This window comes from Lynx canadensis, chromosome F2 (genome assembly GCF_007474595.2).
Source record: "Lynx canadensis isolate LIC74 chromosome F2, mLynCan4.pri.v2, whole genome shotgun sequence".
NCBI classification, from domain to species: Eukaryota; Metazoa; Chordata; class Mammalia; order Carnivora; family Felidae; genus Lynx; species Lynx canadensis.
Genome location: NC_044320.2, coordinates 32,528,655 through 32,547,204, shown reverse-complemented (window position 1 = coordinate 32,547,204; position 18,550 = coordinate 32,528,655). Strand labels below are relative to the sequence as shown.

Genomic DNA, 18,550 nt, shown 5'->3' with positions numbered 1-18,550 from the left:
ATATATATATATATCCATTTGGGAGATATATATGATATATATCATATATGGAGAAATAATATAGCCTGAAGTGGCTGTAGCGTATTCCATGCCATCACAGGGTTGTTTGAAACAATGTGGTTGGAGCATTTTCTGGACTCCCTGGCATTATTTGGGAGAACAGTTAACCACTAAATAAACAAACCTAACCTGCCACTTCCTAGGAGCGACTACATTGAGTTACCCAGGCGAGACGTAGTTTGCTTACAGACCATCAGCTGCAGTACACAAGACGTCTATCCACATTGGAGGCATGGAGCCCGTATTAAATGCAAGATGTTGTACTATTTCTATTAAATAACAATAATAAACATGATTGGTAATGTTGCAAAGTAACTTCTGTATAGCATCTATATTCTTACATAGCTGATCTCATCTTGGACACGCATCAGAATCTCCTGCAGGCTTTGTGAAAACACAAATAGATTAGCCCCACCCTCAGAGTTTCTGAAATCAGGTCTGAGGTAGAGTCTGACAATAAATTTTCAGTTTCTAACAGGTTCTCAGATGATGCTAATTCTGCTGGTCCAGGGGTGACACTTGAAGAACCACTGTTTGCTGGCAAACTGTTTGTAATCAGCTAATAAAGCCAGGCATCATTTCAAAGGCAGTTATTTTATAATTTTTTTTTCCCCCAGAAGGTTCAAACAACCATTAGTTGTACAAGGCGCACCTGCGTGGCTCCATTGGTCAAGCGTCTGACTCTTGATTTTGGCTCGAGTCATGATCTCGCCGTTCGTGAGATTGAGCCCCGTGTCAGGCTCTGCGTTGACAGCATGGGGCCTGCTGGGGATTCTCTCTCTCCCTCTCTTTCTGCCCCTCTATCCCGTCTCTCTCAAAATAAGTAAATAAATATTGAAAAAATGAAACAACAAGCCCAATTAATTGTACAAGTAAAGAATCGTTTTAATAAAACAGGGTAAGAATGGATATTATTAAAATAAAGCATTAGAAAAAGGCTAATTGATCTATTTGGTGAAATGGAAGTTAGATTCAAATTTTATTATTAAGAAGGAAAAAAAATGTATATACAATGATCCGAACATGATGGGAATATTTTTGTTGATTTTCTCCTCTAATTAAATTTTTCCCCTAGATTTTTGCACTGAGTTGATATTTTTCCTTCGTTTCTTGCATGTAGTTATACGTGCCAGATGTTTTCATATGAAATGAATATGTTGCATATGAGACAAATAAATGCGTACTGAATGCTTTTAAGGACTGTGCTTGGTTCATCTTTGCCTTATGAAATTGTTTAAGAAAGTTAGTCATCAGAGTCCCTCGCTTAGTGTTCACTGGCTAGAGCTTTTGTTGTTGACGTTTTAAACATTGTCTTTGATTTGCTCTAGGAAGAGAGATATATAGTCATTCTAAAGTTAAGAGACTATAAGCCCCTTTTCCCTATTCTTTTCTATCTCTCCTTAAATAAGATTTTTTAAAAAAAAATTTTTTTTCAACGTTTATTTATTTTTGGGACAGAGAGAGACAGAGCATGAACGGGGGAGGGGCAGAGAGAGAGGGAGACACAGAATCGGAAACAGGCTCCAGGCTCTGAGCCATCAGCCCAGAGCCCGACTCGGGGCTCGAACTCACGGACCGCGAGATCGCGACCTGGCTGAAGTCGGACGCTCAACCGACTGCGCCACCCAGGCGCCCCTAAATAAGATGATTTTTAAAATCACATCTCTTTCGCTTTACTAATTTAACTTTGTTATATAACCACTTAGTATATTACCAACCACTTAGTATTTTACTTTGTTAGATTAGACTACTGGCTGTATTTTGATGGTGCTTTCACATTTCTAAAGGAAGTGTCTATTGACGGAGATCCAATAGTTTATTTTTGCTTTTGTTTCCCTTGCCTCAACAGACATATCTGGAAAATGTTACTATGGCCAGTGTCTGAGAAATTACTGCCTATACTGTCTTCTAGGATTTTTATGGCTTTAGGTCTCGTATTTAGGTCTTTAATCCATTTTGAGTTTATTTTTGTGTATGTTGTTAGAAAGCGGTCCAGTTTCATTCTTTTTCATGTAGCTGTCCAGTTTTCCCGGAATAGTTTGTTGAAGAGACTATCTTTTCTTCATTGCATCTTCTTGCCTTCGTTGTCATAGATTAATTGACCACATAAGCATAGGTTTATTTTTGGGCCGTCTGTTCTATTTCATTGATCTATGTGTTTGTTTTTGTGCCAGTACCATATTGTTTTGGTTACTACAGTTTTGTAGTTAGTATATCATGAAACCTGGAATTGTGATACAGGCTTCCAGTTGTGGAATGAATAAGTCACAAGAATAAAAGGTACAGAATAGGGAATATAGTCAATGGTATAGTAATAGCATTGAATGGTGACAGATATAGGTACACTTGTGGTGACCATAGCATAACATATAGAGAAGTTGAGTCACTGTGTTGCACACCTAAAACTAGTGTAACATTGTGTGTCAAATAAAAATAAATAAAAGAAATAAAGAAAATGTGTGTGTGTATACATATATATGTATATATATATATATATATATATATATATTGTACAAGTCTATAAGGTTATAAGTGTTTTATTAATTTACTTAGTAAATACTTATCAAATCAGAGAAAGACAAATACCCTTATGATTTCACTCATATGTGGAATATGAGAAACAAAACAGATGAACATAGGGGAAGAGGAAAAAAAAGAGAGAGGGAAGCAAACCATAAGAGACTCTTAACTATAGAGAAAAAAACTGAAGGTTGATAGAGGGCGGTGGGCAGGTAATGGGCTATATGAGTGATGGGCATTAAAAGGGGCACTTGTGATGAGCCCCGGGTGTTGTATGTAAGTGATGAATCACTAAATTCTATACTCGAAAGTAATTTTAACCATACATGTTAACTAACTATAATTTAAAGAAAAACTTGAAATCAAAAAATAAAAAATAAACATGTCAGTTATAAAAAGTTCTGTGGATAGGTTCAAATCCTTTCCTTTCTTATTGATAATGCTTTTAAAAATCTAATGTACTGTATACATATTCTGGGTAACATCTGATGTTTCTGTTGTGACAACAGTGTTCACTTTGGGGAAAATTCCTGCTTGCCTGATTCCATATCCCCAAACCAACTGGCAGGGTGAGGGTGAATGGCATCTATATTGAGTAAACAGGAAAGGACCACGGATTTCACACTGCCAAGTGTAATCAACTTCATCAACAATATAATTAGTAATAGTTCAAAGCTATGTGTCTAGGCCTTAAAAAATGGCTAAGTATTTTATCTCTCCTTGACTTGATCTTCAATTTTATGACATGATAGAATTATAACAAAGGAAATAAGAAAAATGCACAAATAACTAGAATTTAGGATATCCAAGAAGCCTTCCCTGCCCTCCTCACGTTAAAATGGAACTTCTTTCTTTAAAAATAAATTTTCAGAGCCACCTGGGTGGCTCAGTCAGTTGAGCGTCCGACTTCAGCTGAGGTCATGATCTCATCTCATGGTTCATGAGTTCAAGCCCCACATCCGTCTCCCTGCTGTCAGTGCAGAGCCTGCATCGGATTCTCTGTCCCCCTGTCTCTGCCCCTCCCCCACTTGCACTCTCAAAAATAAATTGAAAAAAATTCAAACAATTAAATAAATTTCTGGGGCGCCTGGGTGGCGCAGTCAGTTGAGCGTCCGACTTCGGCTCAGGTCATAATCCTGCAGTTGATGAGTTCCAGCCCCCCTTTGGGCTCTGTGCTGACAGCTGGGAGCCTGGAGCCTGCTTCGGGTTCTCTGTCTCCCTCGCTCTCTGCCCCTCCCCCTCTCATGCTCTCTCTATGTGTCAAAAATAAACACATACATTAAAATTTTTTTAAATAAATAAACTTCCTCCTTTGTACGCATAAATTTATCTTCTTAGCTAGATTATCTGGCCCCTTCTGCTGAGGATGGATATCTGGTACACTGCTGTTATCCCAGTGCCTAACATAGTGCCTGCCATGTTCTTCACCCTCAATAAATACTGGTTGAATGAATAAAGAAGGAAAGGATGAATAAATGAATACATGCAAGTCTCATAAAGAGGACAAAATCATGTATACGCCTTTCATCTTTTGTGCTTGTTACCAATTAGACACTTTTTATTATTGAAATATATCACAATCATATAAAAATATACTGTTTTAGTAATGAGTAAACTCTCATATTTCTTTATGATAGAGTTACCATCTTCAATAAACTGAGAATAGCTTTATGGGGCTCTGGAGGGAGACCTGATTACAAAATGTTTGAATTTCAGTGCCGTCTCTTGTCACTAACTTCCTGGGTCAATGCACAAGGCATTTACTAATGAACTGAATTTTTTCAATGCCTGAGTTATTTCTTGAGAGTAGTCATTAGAGATTCTAGTTCAAGTTTGTCTGTACTTCCTCATCTGACTTTATTCTTCCTGTGATATCAGTGTTTGAGCTACTAGGTAAGGTTAGTTGCTGCTTGCTAAGCTGGTATATGTTCTAAGCGAAATTGCCATTTTCTTGTTAACTTTACTCAGTTAATGTGAAGGTTCCCAAAGCAAAGCATTTCAAGGCAGGAGGAATTAAAGAATTTAAATTGTTTTCGGATTTATATATAAGAAGTATTAATACTGCCATCTGTAAAAATGGCCAAAGACCTTGCAGCAAAGAATATTACTCTATTTTTATAAAATCAAAGAGTTTGGTTTTTTTCCCCTAAAGAAACAATTTGAATAAAACCTGACCCCCTTCCCTTCTTTTTACAATGGAATGTGGTCAGATTGAACCCTCCATTAAAAATTCTCTAATATCTTTTTTTGCATTAACGTTTCAAAACTCAATTTAAATATTCACAGATCTCATTTTTAATAAACTTAACAAAATTCAGGTAATTTCTTTCAACTTTCTAGATTGAAGGACAGCAGTTGGTATAGATATAAAAAAGATGTACAGCTATGAGCAAAGCCCAAAATCAATTATATATAAGAAATAACATAACACATGGAAAGAAATTAATCAAAAAGAAGAATTTCTACTATATGATTCTCTGGTCTGCTACCTGCAGGCAACAAACGCAAATGAAAAAAATCAACATTCTTCTGGCAGATAAGAGAAAAATTAATAAAAATGTTTCCTTCCTACTAGATCCCCTGATGCAACTATTGTTAAAAGTGAGTGACTGCAGGAAGAACTTGCTCGTTTAAATACTATTTTTTTTTTAGACCACAGAAATAAGGCTTTATTCTTGCTGTTAAGCTCAATTACACGAGTTAGTATGGATTGCACTGTCCAAAGAGATCCCTCTTGCCTGCCCCTTCTCCTTAAATGGCCCTGTGGGATATGCAGGAGACAAATGTAATAGGAACCAAGTGAGAAGCATTTTGAGGTGTGCCTACGGGGGTAATGATGATTCATAAGGAAGGCTGAGTGTGACAGCTGAAAACTCTAAGAGAAGAGCTAGTGAGAGACACAAAATCTGCCCCAGATAAAATTAGTAAAAAGATGTTCGTACTCTGAAGATCGAAACGTTCCTACTCCCTAACGAGATGGGGAGGGGCACACTTTTGTGGATATCTGCTTTTTAATTTAGAGCTGTTTCCCATTTCTGCTTGAACAGGCAGGCCATACATGTACAGAATGTGTGACACCCAAAATCTTTCTTATTAGAAATAAGACATCCAATTTAAATATCAGTCCACCGCCTCATTTCCATCACATACAGAAAATGTAACATAATTTCGGAATGGAAAGTTCTCTTTTAACTCCTTTTACCCATCAACTAAAATGTAGCGTGCCTGTATAGAATTTTGACACGTGTGCATTGCATACTAAACGTGAGCCGGAATTTGCCTATTGCAAGTTATATTTTCATATTTACCTTTTGGGAGGTAGCATCATGTGATAAATGTGGCTCGATTATTAGGTACTAATTAAAGCATGGTATACATTCCTGCTTAAATTGTCCCATTTAGAGATCCCTGTATTTTATATATATTAGAAGGTTTTGCATGCCTTCTCATTTCTTTGTCTGAGTAGATATTTTGCAAATGATTTTATTTTTTTTTTTTTTTTTTTTTTTTTTTTTTTTTTTTATTTTATTTTTTTTTTTTTATATGAAGTTTATTGACAAATTGGTTTCCATACAACACCCAGTGCTCATCCCAAAAGGTGCCCTCCTCAATACCCATCACCCACCCGCCCCTCCCTCCCACCCCCCATCAACCCTCAGTTTGTTCTCAGTTTTTAACAGTCTCTTATGCTTTGGCTCTCTCCCACTCTAACGTCCTTTTTTTTTTTTTTTTTTTTCCTTCCCCTCCCCCATGGGTTCCTGTTAAGTTTCTCAGGATCCACATAAGAGTGAAACCATATGGTATCTGTCTTTCTCTGTATGGCTTATTTCACTTAGCATCACACTCTCCAGTTCCATCCACAGCATTTGTCAACTTTGGGGAGAATACCATTTTCATTTTCATTAATTTATTTAGATTTTGAGGAGTTTATTCCATTATTCCATTGGTATATATTCTTTGTTCTGTGTGTGAGTAAAATGATGTAAAGTTTGTGATGGAAGCTTTAATATTAATCATACTATCAGATATAAAAATGACCTGAAATGACATACATTAGGAAGCAACGAATTAAAAAGGTTTGGAAATATTTGTGTGTTTTTGGAAGAAACTCACCTAGCAGAATTTTGGAGCACGCGATGATGGATTATTGTAATTATTGGGAATGATAATATTTTAATGTGACTTTCTTCCCACCTGTCAGTTGCAATCAAGGCTGCCCAGTATTCTGAAACAGTCTCATTTTGCTAGGTGGCTAGTCTTGTGCAGCCTCTAGAATGCTTAGAATATTAATTCATGGAGAGGAGACTGAATGCTCTCTGTAGTTCTGTTATGACAACGTGTTTTTCTTGTTTTAATCAGAAGGCACGCAAAACCAAACTAAAATAATTTCTAATAAATTAATGCCAGTGAGTGCTTAAGAGAAGGTACCCCTTTGGGGGGATAGCATGCCAAAACCATAGAATTTGGCATTTATTTCTCCTCTTTGTGTTTGGCAATGTATTTTAATTTCTGTATAATTTAATTTCTTTCTTGGGTGCTTCATTCTGAAGTGCTTTGAATTTATATGAACGAAGGCAATCTGACATTAAGGTGAGGACTGCTCTAATTTATCGTATGCTGCCAAGGTAGGAAGTTATTGATCGAGACAACATATGTTGAAAGACACATATATTTGATTTGATTTAATATTTACTGTGTTGATCCTTACCATTTCTTGAATGTCCTCATTGTGTTGCATATTTTAGTGTTCTTTCCTATATATATATATATATATATATATATATATATATATGAAATTATATATATATATATATATATTTTTTTTTTTTTTTAAAGTGTTCTTTGTCACCTTCTAGCTCTTACCTTAGTGGCTATGGATGGGTTTCAGGGATTTCTTTAACCACCAATATAAATTCATTTACCTGGGGAGTAAGTATTCCTCAAACTGCTTCGTAACCATACAAATACAATTCTTTATCTTCATTTTATTCGTTGACTATATCACCAGTGTATAAGGTAGGACTACTTAATCTTCAACTTCCCACCTGCCCTTTACCAACCGCGGATCACTGAAACAACCACCAAATGAAAAATTCTCCCACACTTTGGCGCAGCGTTTGTAATGGCTGAGTGAAAGGCTGCACCATGCATTAGACGGCCGTCAGTATTGTCAGGGGGTGCGAATCTGCACAACCCTTCTTACCTTCAGCTTTATATCTAGAGGGCAAAGGTAGCTGTGGTCCATTTAGAGGGTTCCCAAGTACCCGATTATCTCCCCTTCTGAAAAAGGAAGTAGTACTTTGTACTCACCAGAATCTCCCAGTAATCTGTATTATTCATCCAGTATAAAATGTGGGAGGATGCCTTCCCATTCTGAGAGACGAATAACAACCTTATGGGCCCAACATATAGCACCATTGTATTCATAGCTTTAGGATGTACAGCTAATTATTAGCATTTTAAAATGAGGGAAATATTTATATTTATACATATTAAGACTATTAATTCTGGCAACAGTGTTTGAATATCTATAAATCAGAGGCAGTTGAAGAGCTGAAATTCAGATTTCCTTCCACTTGCCTGCCAAGTGGCCTCAATCAGAAGTAATTTTCTCCATGAGGGCACATGGAGCTCAGTCGTGAGCCTTTTCTGAGTAGATATTATTATTTGTGTCAAATTATGTGTGGTGATTTTTCTGAAGTGGACTTCTGTGCCCACTAATCCATATACACGAGGTTCCTTCATTCCCTCCTTCATTGGTGCTATTAATTGTACTTGTGCTTCGAGTGTCTTTTACCCTTTTAAAATGTTAGTTTATGGCCACCGATTATCTGTAAGGTTTTCCTGTTAAAGAAACATGCAATATAGACAGTAGAGCGAGATCTGATCTTAAACCATAAATACTATGCATTTTAAGAGAAGCCTTTTTGCCAGAGCCTGATTAGATAGCATGGCAAAAGGAATGATTAGTAATTTCACATTTTAAAGTACAGTAAATTATATAAATCTGACACTTGCTTTGGGAGAAATACAAGTTGGTCATTAAATCCCCTTCCTGTGGCGTGTTTTAAATATGGACAATGAGATCTGATGTATTGCGAATGAAGATCTCAAGACTTTTTCACCTTTCATTTGGGTTTTTGCAGTTTGTTTTTGAAAATAAGTGCTTCTTTTCAATTATATGCTTGAAATTGTGAATTGATAGCCAGCATATAAAATAAAAGAGCCCACAGAATATAGAACATTATATTATCAATTAAGATCTTATGATAAGCTTTGATAAATAGAAATTGTCATTTTTGTTAAAACTGATGTTAAGGCAGTTTCTTTGCAGATTGATTTAGTATGGATATAAATTATGTAAATCATTAAATATTAGGAACCAACTATTTTAGTTTTGGTAAATAAAATCTATAAGAAGATCTTCCTGATTTTTTTCTGGAGGGGCAATCTAATATTTTATAACATATATTCTCAGTAATCTGAGAAAAGCAACATGAGGTTTTTCAATTTGTAGAGACAGATCTTTAAGCATCTATGAGTATTTACATTAATATGAATTAAGCATTTCAGAAGACTTCTGTGTTTTATAAGTTTATTTATGAAGGAATCAGTCTGTAACTACTGAAGAATACTTTGTGTAGTAGTATGGTGTATTAATAAAAGGTATTTAAAAATCTTGGATTTTCACATCAATTTTTTCGCTTATTAGAGTATAACCTTATTCTGTTTAACTAACTTCCTGAGCTTTCCAGATCCACAAAGTAAAAATAGTATTAATTCTCATACTTACCTCATTGGGTTATTTTAAAGATAGCATAAGAAAGTGCTTTGAAATCGCACATGAAACACAAATGAGACAGCTTCACATGTCTTATTTGGACCAGAATTGTTATTACAATTAAGATGTTTTAAAAAATATGGAGGATATTCTATTAAATTTTTCATTAGACTCAGCATTAAAAATTAGAATTATCAGATAAGTGTTTTAATGATTATATTTTACAGTATTACTGTTTTATATATTCCTTGCATACTTGCTACTTGATGTAATTGTTTTAAGAGTTAAAACATTATACTTTTAAAAGTGAAATAATAAAAAAGAGGTAAAAACTAATATGAGATCCGTAACTTTTGAAGGCAGTATGTGCAAAACTCCATGGTTTTTTTTCCCCCCTCTACCTTGAGAATAAGAAAACACATTACCAGAGTGTTTGAAATTAACGTATTCTTTTTTCCTTAACATTTCTTATTTTGAAGAAAAAGAGAAAAAATAAATTGTAAAAAGGACAAAGAACTCCATAAGAAGTTTTTTGCTTGGATGTCCCTTAATTTAAATCCATGCAACGAACTAATTTTGTTCATGAAAGTGTGTCTTATGAATTCTGCCCTTTAGAAATTTGCTTTTGGGAAAATACCAGATATTGTGCTGTATGTACCTATTCTTGTTTGCCTACACATACAGAAAAATTGCATTTTGTGCACAATTTTAAATTATTTATGAGATTTCTTCTTTGGCCCTGAGAATTTTCCAGCACATTTCTAAGAAGCAAGAGAGAGACTACCTAAGCCCGTTAAGTATTTAGCCTGTCTGATGAGACTGTGGATGTGAGTGACAATTAGTACAAATTACATAATTGTGTTCTTTGGATAAAATGCCACCTCGCTTCTTTAAGGAGCAAATGCAGGCCTCTGCTTAGTAAAATGAGTCAGACACTTTTCTTCTCTAGGGCGGTCAGGAATTCATAACCAGCCATGTGGTATCCCCATGTAGCCCACTTCTGACCCATCTGAACAACGCTAGCCCTCCCTTTCCTTTCAATAAAATAGGTCCATTAATGTAGGGCACCTCACTCTCATTCACTCTAAGGGAGTTGTATTTTTATTACTGAAAAAGTATCACATAAATACAAATTACATTTTTTCATTAGAAAACTACTTTTCATTTCAGAAAAAATTCAATTAATTATGAATAGGGTTATGCTTTCATCAGGGAGAGAAATATGTAATTTTTCTTCAAGCCTCAAACACATATAATGAAATCTTTTCTTGGAATCCACTCTTAAGATGGGTTTTTAAAAGTATAGACTTTATTAAAATCTCAGTTCAATTAAAATGCATTCAATTACTTTAAATCTTTATTAAAATCTCAGGTAAAATTGTACAACGATGTAAAAGAGACTTGTACTCTTTACCAGGCAGTTAATTCTAACACATGAACATAAAGTGCACAGTTTTGCTCTTCAGGAGAGAATTAAAGAGAGAGAGACAGAGACAGAGAGAGAGAGAGAGAGAGAGAGAAGAAGATTTAGTCTTGGAGTTGGGGGTGGGGAAGGGTTGAAGATGGAGGTTGTTTTCTATGTAGTAACTTCAGGCACTGGTTTCCTTCCACTTCTCATTATAGATAATTGTTTCTTGTGAATATGAGGGTGGCATTATCTTGTGTAAGTCCCCTTGATGATATTGCTTGGCCCACTCATAGAATACATTTTTTTTCTCACCAATTTAACCAAAATACCCTATTAAAGGATTTTATTTCACTAGCTTCTTTGGATGTTTTTGGTACAGTGTCCCTGATTCTTTTTCAAGGGCCGCTAGAAGATGCCATTGAAGAGGAAGAAGAAGAGTGTCCATCAGAGGAGACAGACATCATCTCAAAAGGGGACTTTCCATTGGAGGAAAGCTTTTCTACAGAATTTGGGCCTGAAAATCTGAGCTGTGAAGAAGTGGAATACTTTTGTAACAAAGGTAATCATTAATGGTTGGATGCAATATGGGAGTCCATTTACTCAGGTGATTTTGCAAACTTTAAAAAATGCACTGATAGAGTGCACGAAAAGTGCTCAAAGTGCTGATACAAAATTCAAGAGTCTGAAAATACAATGTAGAATGTTTTAAACACAAAATGATATTTTGAGGGCTAAAAGAAGTAATTCCACTTTAATAAGTCATTTTGTATATTTAAAAAAATACTTTCATGTTGATTGGCCAATTCTAATATATTTCATTTTTATCATGTATTCATTTAATCTTTCACAAGTGTTTATTGAATGTCAGTTGTTTGCAAGGCACTGAATTAGGCCCTGAGTATAAGCATTGAATGGGCAGATAGTTCCAGCCCCAAGGTTCTGGCTCACTTCTTTTAAAAACTCGATGCTTTAGGGGAACCTGCCTGGCTCATTCAGGAGAACATGCGATTCTTGATCTCAGGTTGTAAGTATGAGCCCCACAGTGGGTTTAGAGTTTACTTTAAAAATAAACATAAAAATAAAAATAAAACTTGAGTGCTTTAGGTGTTTGACATTCTATAACTGAGGATGGTACTCTTTTAGATAGTGTCAAAAGGAAAAATATTTTCCCAGTCTAGATATTCTATTTTCCCAGTCTATTCTATATTCTATAAGAATTATATCTATATATCTTATATATATATATTATATATATATATATATATATATTAGATATATATTATATCTATATATCTTATATCTATAAGTCCCAGATATTCTATATTTTCCCAGTCTAGATATTCTTTTAATACATTAACATTATGCTGGAAGAAATACCTGAGACAATATGTGTCAGTTTATTTCCAAACTTGACTTGGAGTCAGGTGGCCTCACCAGTAACTGTGTCTTCATTGGGCATATGTATTCATTTGTCTGTGTTTTTCAAAAGTGCATTTAAGGTTTCTCATGATTCTTTTTTATTTTTTTCTAATTTAATTGTTTTGTCTTTGCAAGTGAGGTGGATCTTCTATCATCTCCTGCATCAGCACACAGTTTCACAAATGGTTAGGTTGCTTCCTTGGTTTGGAACAGCTGATTTTGCCAGTTTTACTATGACAGTTTCTTAGAGGGCATGGATGAGTGTGTGTCTATCTCTATTTGTCTGTGTTTGTGCACGAACCATTTTTATTTGGACGTGTGTATTTTTTAGGCAGAGAAGTTGTGAGAAAAAATGTTTTGTGTGTGTAAATCTGTTGATTAGATTTGATGGCCTAAAATTAAGAATGATGATACAGCTTCCAAAAAAACAAAACAAAAAACAAAAACATAACCTGCCAATACAGGTATCCTAGTGGCCACAGATATATTCGATACATATTGTTAAAGTTCCAGTATGACTTTCTCCTGTTGCTAGTGTGTTAGAAACAAAAGAAGTCAGCCAGTGCTTATCCCTGTGGTCAGTAGAACTTTGAAAACTATGGAAATGGAATGGCGGCATTAGCACCTGGCCACCCTGAAGTTTAGAAAATCTCCTCAATCTTTAACTCCCATAGGCCTCAAGGTGACTTTGAGCCTGGTCCTTGTCTCCTACATTGGAGACTTTTGGTTGAAAATGAGAGTGATATGGAGAGAGTAGTCCTTCTTCGGCAGTGTTGACTTAGTTCGGACCAAGTTAATACTTTGCTTGGCTCTTCTGGATGCTGGAACCGTTTCTTGATTATAGTAGCCACGGCAATACATGTAAAAGCTGGCTGGAAATGAAGTTTTTAGATCTGTATTTGCAGACCTCTCATTTTCCCTCTTTGTCAGGTAATATATTCTTTTTTTAATTTTTTTTGAATGTTTTTTATTTGTTTTTGAGACAGAGGGAGACAGAGCATGAGCAGGGGAGGGGCAGAGACAGAGGGAGACACAGAATCCGAAGCAGGCTCCAGCCTCTGAGTGGTCAGCACAGAGCCCGACCCGGGTCTCGAACTCACCAACGGTGAGATCATGACCTGAGCTGATGTCAAAAGCTTAACCAACTGAGCCACCCAGGCGCCCCTGTCAGGGAATATATTCTTAAGTCCATTGTAGAGCACATTCCTTATGTTACAGTAAATAGAAGGAATCGATAGTTAGCGTGTACCATTTACTCTTCTTGTTCTTGTAAAAAACAATGTGTGGATTCAGACCATTTTTGCCAACATAATTAATCCAGAGAAGCAGTAGTGATAGTTATTACTAGACTACATTTTGGGATGATGATTGATTAAGGGCAATGCTTGACAAAAGAATATAGAACTCCAAAATTTAAGTTGGTAGTATCTGAGGAGGAAAAAAAAAAAAATATATATATATATAGCTAAATATATAATTAAAATGAATTAATATAAAATTATATATATAATTAATGTATTACATAGTATAAATATAACTTTCTAATGTTTAGTTTGAAGCTAGCAAGTAATGATGGGTGGAAAAAAGAATTGTCATTTTCACATAATATTTTTCAGGATAAATACTACTGTTACTATTGCAGATTGCTGTCATCTTATTTAATAGGGAAAAAATTTCATTATTTTACTCATAAAATGTGAGACCAGGAGATTTTCACTGAAGTCAGTAGGAACTGGTGGAAAAGAGAGACAGCTCTTTGACAGATATTGTATCCCCTTGAGGTCATGGTAGGGATTCCATCTATTTTTCACTTAAGTTGATTAGCTACAATAGGAAGAGAAAAGTTTCTCTCTGGAAAATTAGAAACTAATCTTTCTGTAGAAATTCACATATTAGTCTCAATGACACACAATTACGTTTTTTTTTTTTTTCCAATTGTAGGGAAGAAGATAGGTTTGGCATTAAAAGAGTATAAGTATTTCAATGGTTAATGATGCCACTGTCAGGATGAAGGAGCGTATAAGAACTGTTCACCTGAAGAAAAATGTTTCAGTGATGAAACATATTTTTGCATATATTTTAAGTCATTTATAACAACTCAAAAATTGTGTATGTCTATCTATCTATCTATATGAAAATAAATTGGATTATTTGGATTATGTTATATTGGGTTATTATTTCATCTAAAGATCTAGTAGCCATGATTAAAATCTAGCAATGACATGGTTCCTTTACTGAGTTCCAGGGGTAACACTTTTGAACATCAGATGTTTTGTTTGCACTTAACAAAGGATAACAGTTTAAAAACTCTGATCACAAAAACATAGTTAGAATTTCTGAAGTGTTTGGGGCGCTTGGGTGGCTCAGCCAGTTAAGTGTCCAGTTCTTGGTTTGGGCTCAGATCATAAACTCAAAATTTGTGAGCCCAGGCCCGCTTGGAATTCTCTCTCTCTCCTTCTCTTTCTGTTCCTCTGCTGCTCTCTCTCTCTTAAAATAAATAAATAAACTTAAAAAGAAAAAAAGAGTATCTTTTTTTTTAATTTTTTTTTTCAACGTTTATTTATTTTTGGGACAGAGAGAGACAGAGCATGAACGGGGGAGGGGCAGAGAGAGGGGGAGACACAGAATCGGAAACAGGCTCCAGGCTCCGAGCCATCAGCCCAGAGCCTGACGCAGGGCTCGAACTCAAGGACCGCGAGATCGTGACCTGGCTGAAGTCGGACGCCCAACCGACTGCGCCATCCAGGCGCCCCAGAAAAAAAGAATATCTTAAGTGTTTCAAACAAGGTATTTGGGTAGTGAGTGGAGAGTACTGAGGACACACGTATAATTTCAGTATATCTTCATTCATATTTTAGCGACTGCGTTGTGTATAAAAGGAACCATATGCCATTGTAGTTTTCCTTTTTATTAAAAAATGGTAAAGAAAGCCCTCTTGGTACATCTATGAAGACATAGCTTTTCATAAATAAAAGTTCCTACCTCCTTTTGAAATTAAGCTTCTACATTACACAGGATATTTTCAGCGTTTAAAATGATTCTCTACTTATTGTTCTGGCATTTTCCTCAGTTCCATATGGATATTATCTATTTCCTTGCTGTCAAAGGGCAGGCTTTTTTACAAGTCTCAAAGCATTTATTAATATTATTGCTGGTCATTATAAAACATGTGATTAAATACGACCCAAATCACTCCCATAATGTGATATTCCACAGAAATGTCAAAATGTGGGTGAGAATTTTATGTCAATGTTTAGATGTGCAAAATTCTAAATCATGTGAATCTAAGCCTTAAATATTCACAATTAGAACCGGGAAAGATCGCCTTTAATAAACCCTTGTTAGAGTTGCAGGCCTAAAATTGGAACGTGACAATTCTGTTGAAGTTTCTTTGGTCACTTTTTACTTTGTATTAATTAGTTGCATGTTTCACATCTCTATTCTTCATCTTTTGAATGAGTGAAATGAACTGTTTATTGAAAGATGCTCTTCTTAAAGTTGCTTGCTGTCCTTAGATTTTAAAAATTTCAGCAAACTATAAAGCGATACTTAAAATTTGCATCCTCTTTTGTGCACTGAGTTGAGATCATTTGGCATCTTGCCTTACAGTATCTCCAAGAGGAAGGAAACAAGCAAGAATTATTTCCTTGAATTTACAGATGACGAAGACATCAAGGCTGGGTCCATAAGTGCTACACGTTTCCTGTGGTACTGGATTATATGCTTCAGTGATTTGTTTTCTGCCTTTCTTCTGGTTTATATAGTAAACATGGAAGTGCATCAATGCATGTTTAGAACTAAGCAAACTAATACAAATTGAAACATAGGTGGTCTGCAGAGCAACTGGGGGAGCTTCTAGTATGTTACTGCTGGCAGGTGGGAACTCATATATTAGCAATTCTTGGATAAACTCAGAGACAGTAAGTTTCCTGGTGGGGCTGATAGGGAGCCATTGTAAAACTGGGCTACTATTACTGATTATTTGCAGGAGGAGTTACTCACTGAAATACCCAAGTTTGTTAATGACTGAAATTAAACAAACATGTCTTGGGATATATTCCAAGAGAATGTCACAGGATATGTGAACAGGAAGAGAAGTGTCAGGTCAACATCACTGTAGGCTAGGAGAATCTACTATTATTCAAAAAGGAAAACTCCAAAGAAACTATATGTAGGTGAACTTTGAATTATTGATTATCTAGAAAAGGTAGTGAGGGTCCTTACCAAGTGTTTCCTGCTGATATCATCTCTAAACAAAGGCTGAAAAGGAAAATGATGCCATCAGACTTGATTTTGGAAGAGAGACAAATCTTTCTTTAAATAGTAGGATCTGTGTTTGGAGAATAGTCAGAGAAATCACTAGGGGAAGTTCTTAACCTAGACAGACGAACTAATATTAGAGGTCTTCAAGTTTAAAGAAATTTGAAAATAGAAAAAATGCAAAGCATATTAAAGAAAACAGAATAAAACCTGAGTTACTGAGACTTGGATTTAACTCCAGCCCCAGAAGTAATTAATACCAAACCAAAAGCAAACATAAACAGATATTTAATCAGGTTGGCAGAAGCAGTTCAATAGATAAATTCAATACAACTCAACCCATTTTTAAGCATCTGGTGTGTACCAGACCCACTTCTCGGGTGCTGTGGATACAGCCGTAGACAAAAGTCAGTCTTATTTTCAGGAAGAGACAGACAATAAATAAGCAGACTCACATTGTAAAATGGGTGATGTTGAGCACTAGAAAGCAAAACAGGTAAGGGTAATAGAATGGTGTGTGTGTGTGTGTGTGTGTGTGTGTGTGTGCGCGTGCGCGCGCGTTCACGTGCACATACGCACGCACGCAAGACAGAGATTTTTTAAGAATGTTGGGAGAGCGAACTTTGAGCAGCGACCTAAGGAAAGGGAATGAGCTTCCAGGTACTCCGTCCGGGTCGAATCTGCTGTACCTATGAGGTTAGTGTTGCAGGAAAACCAGAAGAGGACAGCAGAGAGCTGGGGAGTAGGAGAAGTGTAGTCCTACCTGTGGGACTTGCTCTAGGAATCTGTTGGATTCACAACCACTATGGAAAGCTTGAGAGAGCCACAGAGGAGAGCTGAGGTGTAACTGGGAGAAGAGGCATGGTCATGACAGGTTGGTACATACCTAGAAAAGAAAGGCCTACAAAAAGTAGAGGTTAAAGTAGGAAATGGAAACAAGCAATTTGGGGAAGCTGTCAGGGGATACAGATAACCCCAATCACAATCATCCCTTTAGCCAAGGGCTTGATGAGACTCCATCTGTAGCTCATTAATGTCGGTTCCGGAAGAGCAGTTTGGGGTGTTTGAGAATTATATGAGTCACTTTGCTCCCTTCCACAATGCGACATCCTTGTATCAGAAAGATAACGAGTAGAAGACGTGAGTATCTGAGTCGGTTTTATCATTGTGCTTAACTGTTTCTGCCGGTAGGTTGCCAGACTCATTGAAATGTCCTCCCACATTCCCTTTAATTCTATCAGTTTATGTAGTTTCGTAGTTTAGTTTAAAAATTAAGAAATAACTGAGGAAAAGTACGATTTCTCTTTGGTAACAAATCCAAGCTTGGATTATTTGCATTAATCCCCCTTTCCCATGTTAAAGTAAAGCAACAAAAATGTTATCTAGATTCCTCATACCGAAAAGAAGAAAAAAAACCCGTACCTTCATGCAGATTTGGTTGTGGGAGTAGTAACTACTTGTTTTTCATTTAATCCAGTGTCCAACATATACACTCACTGTGTCGTTTCCTATTTTCTTTTTATTTTATTATTATTTTTTCAATTCAGAAAGTCTGTTTACTTGTATTTCATAAACCCTTCTCAATTGGGTTGCTTTCTTTCCTACTCACTTTTGCCTTTAATGACATGTTTTTGCCTCCTCTGATGCTTGGGCAACTGGAATCAGAATTTGCAAAAGGCAGCTCTTCCATAATCACTTTGAGTTCAATAAAGAAGGAGATCTCACAGGCAACTTTGTTCCTTTTTCCTTAACGGGATTAAGAAGCTGAGCTTTTAAAATTCTTGCATATAACATTGACATTTCCAGGGTGTGTTTGGACCAGGGAGTTCAAAGAGAAGGAATAAAAAAGAAAAGCCAATATGACTTTGTTTTTTACCTTGCTGGAGGAACTGTTTGTGCAAATCGCCTATAAGCTTATTGACCTGAATCTTTGACTCCTTGTTTTCTCTGGATTTGGCTGGAGTGGAGACACTGATGGAGCCCTGATAGAGCTGATTGAACAGCCCCCAGCTTTGCTTGGCACGGACCTCCCTTTTTCCTTCTGCACCACCTCCCCCTCCCTCCACATGACATTATTGTTCCTTGGCAAACCTGGATCTGTT

General features: G+C 36.0%; 1 protein-coding gene across 2 annotated transcripts in view; it reads left to right on the top strand.

The window, feature by feature from the left end:
- Positions 1-18,550, top strand: part of ZFPM2 (zinc finger protein, FOG family member 2) — a 470,612-nt gene that overhangs the window by 86,605 nt on the left and 365,457 nt on the right. The window contains exon 2 of one of the 2 annotated variants that reach the window (XM_030304303.1): positions 11,170-11,328. The exons of the other annotated variant lie outside the window; for it this stretch is intronic. Within the exon in view, the coding sequence (XP_030160163.1) occupies positions 11,170-11,328 (159 nt within the window). The remainder of the gene's footprint in view (positions 1-11,169; positions 11,329-18,550) is intronic. 2 annotated transcript variants of the gene reach the window in all.